General features: G+C 44.3%; 1 protein-coding gene across 1 annotated transcript in view; it reads left to right on the forward strand.

The window, feature by feature from the left end:
• The first annotated feature begins 3056 nt into the window (after positions 1 to 3056).
• Positions 3057 to 4752, forward strand: part of LOC115024050 (butyrophilin-like protein 2) — a 6877-nt gene continuing 5181 nt past the window's right edge. Inside the window, exons 1-4 of the mRNA XM_029455430.1 lie at positions 3057 to 3072; positions 3579 to 3902; positions 4207 to 4494; positions 4595 to 4659. Coding sequence (XP_029311290.1) covers positions 3057 to 3072; positions 3579 to 3902; positions 4207 to 4494; positions 4595 to 4659 — 693 coding nt within the window. The remainder of the gene's footprint in view (positions 3073 to 3578; positions 3903 to 4206; positions 4495 to 4594; positions 4660 to 4752) is intronic.

Consider the following 4752-nt stretch of genomic DNA (forward strand, 5'->3'; position numbering starts at 1 on the left):
GGCTCTGCTGTTGCTGAAGGGCAGCAGTGCCCTCGTGCATGGCCGCCAGACGCTGGAGAATCAGACCTAGCGGGCTCTACACGGCTACAGCAGCAGGAAGCATCATTCAGATCCATGTTGCCTGTCTGTCTGTCTGTCTCTCTCTGTCGGTGAAAAAGATCCTGTCTGGATGAAAGTCTCAGTTACTTAAACATGTAGTTTCTCACCGTAAAACAGCTGTATATGATTCTTAATAACCGGGATGTGGAGCTCAACCTCCGCTTCCATGTTAAAGTAGATGATTATGACTATGTGATTTTTGCCACCTCATCGGGTATGAAATGTTTTGGGTGCGGGGAGGAGGGACACACCGCAAGGACCTGTCCGAGGAGCGGGGACCCAGCTCCGTCTGTTCCAAGGGGGGGTGGCGGCTGCTGCAGCTGTGCCTGATCTGGCGCACAAGGTGTGTGGTGTTATTTTAAGGGGTGTGGGGAAAAATAATGTGGAAAAAAATGACCAAGATATTCTGGGTGGAGTAGGAGGAAGTGAGGTCGAAAAAAACAAGGAGGGAGAAGAGGAGCAGGTACAGGAGGAAGGTGGGTTGGGAGGAGAGCAGAAAAAGGAGGCAAGTGATTTGGGAGAGCAGGTGAAAGAGGCAAGTGATTTGGGAGGAGAACAGGTGAATGAGGCAGGAGAGGTGCGTGTAGAGGAGGCAGGTGGTGTGGGAGGAGAGCTAGCAGAGGTGATAGGAGATGTGCAGGAAAACATGGCAGGAAAAGCAAGGAATACATGGAGGAGAAAGAGGGAGCAGTAGCACAAAAACCTGCTGCCAAACGTAAAAAAAGGTCAAAGAAAGCATCCAGTGATGCTAAAAATAGTAAAGTTGTGGAAGAAGGACAGACTGTGAGAAGGTAGGGACAGGCGGACGAGAGTCTCAGTGAAGATGAGTATGTGTCTGACAGCAGTGATATCCCTGGTTTTAATTTAAGCAACAGTCAGAAGGAAAAAATGTATACGGCTGAAAGTTTAAAGGTTTTCCTCCAACAAACTAAAAACCAACATTGTGTAAAGGTGGAGGGTTATTTTCCAGATTTGGTAAATTTTAATACCTCAGCCAGACTCCATATGAGTCAAAGAGAGGAGTGTGGCCTCACTGAACAGGAGTTTTATAAATTAATAAAGAAACTTGTGGTAAAAGTAAAAAGACAAATACAGGTTGATGATGCAATGGGAGGGCCGAGCTCTCCTGCTTTAGCGTCCGGCCAGTCAGGAGGTCGATGCAGGGACCAGTCCGACCCGGTCACCGCTGAGCTCTCTGTCTCTCCCTCTCTCTGTCTGTCAGGTTGGAATCCACACCCAGCATGGAGAGTTCTGGCCCTGGATGGTTTAGCATTTTGAATTTGAGTGCTCTGATTTTAACTTGGACTCTCGATGTCTTTCTCCCTCTCCGTTGCGTGCTGACCAGACGCAACTACAACTCTCCGAACCAATGACAAAGACTGTTTCTGGACTACTTGTGACAGCCCTCGTGTCCCCCTTCAGTTAAACTCGCAAAACCAATTTGTTCATCAGAATTCTTCCTCTTCAGGTGGCGGTGATGGACGATCCTCAGAGGTCGGGGACCGTCTCCACTACTGAGTTAGTTTAAATAAGCAGTGTCACATCTTTGGCGTGAAGGTAGACATGGACTCCTTCCTCGACCAACAGCCGGAAGACAATTGGACATTTAGTTCTGCAGGCAGGAATATAAAGTTAATGCTCCAGTCAGCATAAACGTTATGGTGTCAAATCTGAGGTTCAGAGATGCTGTTTGGTTTCAATCCGTAGTCCTGCTCTGCCCCCTGCTGTGAGGGGACAGAACTCATGAGGCTGCTCTTCCACTAAGTTGAGGAAGCATCAGAACCGTAGTTATTGCTCCTGATGGTTCTGATTGCAGCTGTAAAAGTTATATGAGTGATCAGTTACCTGGCAACAGGCTCAAAGTTCAGAAGATACTCAAAGTTAAACTGCGTAGGAATCTGAATCTGAAATGTAGTTCCTTTATTTATGCAGGAAGAAGCTGATCAATGATTTACAGACTTTAGTCGTAGAGTCTGAAGAAGCACACGAAGGTACGTCGTCTGATATATTATTCTACGTGTTTCAACTTCTATTTTAAAAGACACAAATATAGTTTATAAAGAGTAAAGGGTGTTTTATAGCCTTTGTGTATCTATAGGTAAAACTCAATCGTCTGTTGTTGTTGATCCAGCAGTATGAAGCCACACAGATGTTATGTTACATGTACTCTGTGTCGAAATAAGTGAAAAGAGTTTGAATTAAAATCACAATCAATAGTTCTAAAAGTGGTCGGGGGGGTTCTTACACAGCACACACACTGACACATCGACTACAACGTGCAGGCTGTGACAAAGAGAATCCATGTGTGTGTTCCACCCAGTTTACACAAACACAAACACAAACACACACACACACACACACACACACACACACACACACACACACACTAATAATAAATATCCTTTAGTGTATCCTGCTGTAAATAAAGAACTGCACTTGAGGATGAACTGCCGGTTTTGTTCTGTTTTGTCTTTTTCTTGGATTTGTTTGTGCAACACTGATCTGATGACAGTAAATCCTCCTTGAATCCTTGAATCCTAAAGTCTTCATCAACATTCTGATTATTTCATTTTATTGATTCAAAGTCGTATTTTTAAAATCAGCCGAGTCACATGAATCACAAAACAAGCTTTTATTTGTAAAGGAGCGCTCCCATTTCTTGAGTTTGACCCGTACTATGTACTGAAGTCAGGATAATAACATGTTTCATACCCTGTGGTCCCTGTTTCATCTTCAGAGCTGCAGGATGCGTCACCAGAACAACAGACTGTCTCTTCAGGCTCCGCTCAGACCACTCTGTGTTTTGGTTTTCCATCTGCTCCTCACACACTCCTGCAGAGGTAACTCACACACTAATAAACTCACAGTTAGGCTGTTGGATAGAATGCAATTACACAATCATATGAGCATCAATATAGTATTAAATGTAAAGTCTGCTGCACTGGGTTGCACCAGCGATGTGTAAGTTCAAACGTACGTTCAGCTTTAACTAATAGTTTCAACGTATTGTTTCATGCGGACTTTGCACCCTCACGTACGAGATAACTTCAGTGTAGCTGGTGCAACAGGATCTGTTGAGTGATCTGGTTAAATGCAGACGGCAACCTCCGGGTCTGAGAAGTGAAGCTAATCTGGAAGAGCCTCAAACCTGCGTTCTCTCTAAAGGGGCGACTGCTCTGCTTGCAAGAAGAAGTCAAAGTGTATAGAAGTCTATAAGAAAATGTTTCTTCTTCTCACTTGATTTATTACCTCAGTAAATATACTGATGAGTTTATGTCTCAATCTCTAGTTTCAAGTCTTCTTCAACACATGATGTTTATTTGGTAAATGATGTCCCATTCAGAGTATAATACACATAAAGCAGGGTGTGCTTTTGGGAGGGGCTACCTTGTGATTGACAGGTCGCTAACACAACGCTGTCCAGACTGGGTGCTATCTGTGTTTTCGTCTTATTAACAAACTTATACATTTCTTTCCAGGTCAGTCTCAGTTGATTGTTCCACCTCAGCCAATAGTGGCAGCAGTTGGTTCTGACATCATTTTGCCGTGTCATCTGAAACCTGCGATGGATGTTACTGCAGAGACGTTGGAGTGGACGAGGTTCGACCTAAACCTGAGATTTGTCCTTGTGTGGCGCGATGCTCAGACAGAACATCCCTCCTACAAAGGAAGAACATCACTGTTCACTGATGAACTGAAGCGAGGAAACATTTCACTGAAACTCTCCAAAGTCCAACTCTCTGATCAGGGAACATACACATGTAACATTCTGGATAAACAATCTTCTGTGGAGCTTGTTGTTGGTAAGCACACTCACAGTTTGTGTTGATGGTGAAGTTTGGTGTTGGGTTAGTATCCAGTAAAGGATGTTGGTGGGATCAGCTGTCAGACGTTGAGGACCTTTAGAGAGTTCCAGATTTCAATCCAGTCCAATGAAAACATGTATTTATGTAAGATTAGGAAATGTTCTGCAAGATGCTTTTAATTGTTGACTTTGCAATTCCACACATTTAAATTTGACGATTTCAAGACTGTTAATTATTGTGTGTCAGTATTTTCCTCCCACTGACACGAATGTTTTAAACTTTTCTCTTCGCTCATCACCAGGAGCTGTCTCCTCGCCCGTCATCAGTTTAGCAGGGACAGACAGAGACAGAGGAGGAGTGATGTTAGACTGTGAGTCTGCAGGCTGGTATCCAGAGCCGGAGGTGTTGTGGCTGGATGCTGAGGGAAAGCTCCTCTCTGCTGGACCTCCAGAGACAGTCAGAGGTCCTGATGACCTCTATACTGTCAGCAGCAGAGTGACTGTGGAGAAGAGACACAGCAACAGCTTCACCTGTAGAGTCCAGCAGAAGAACACCAACCTCAGCAGAGACGCTCACATCCATGTTCCAGGTACAAGCTGTTCCCTGTTCATGGCATCATCACTTAGTCTCAAACAGCAGAGGTCCAGAGTTCTATAAACACCATGTTGTTCTGTGTTTTATCTTTTCAGAGGGTTTCTTTCCAGTCCAGTCCAGTTCTTCTCCCCTCTTTATTGTTCTGGCTGTTACTGTGGCTGCTTGCATCTTTATTATTATTTTACTTGTTCTGTGGAAACTGAGAGGAAACATAAACAGTGAGTCACAGATGAAGTCAGTTCATCAGAATGTG

Source organism: Cottoperca gobio, chromosome 18 (assembly GCF_900634415.1).
Source record: "Cottoperca gobio chromosome 18, fCotGob3.1, whole genome shotgun sequence".
NCBI lineage: Eukaryota > Metazoa > Chordata > Actinopteri > Perciformes > Bovichtidae > Cottoperca > Cottoperca gobio.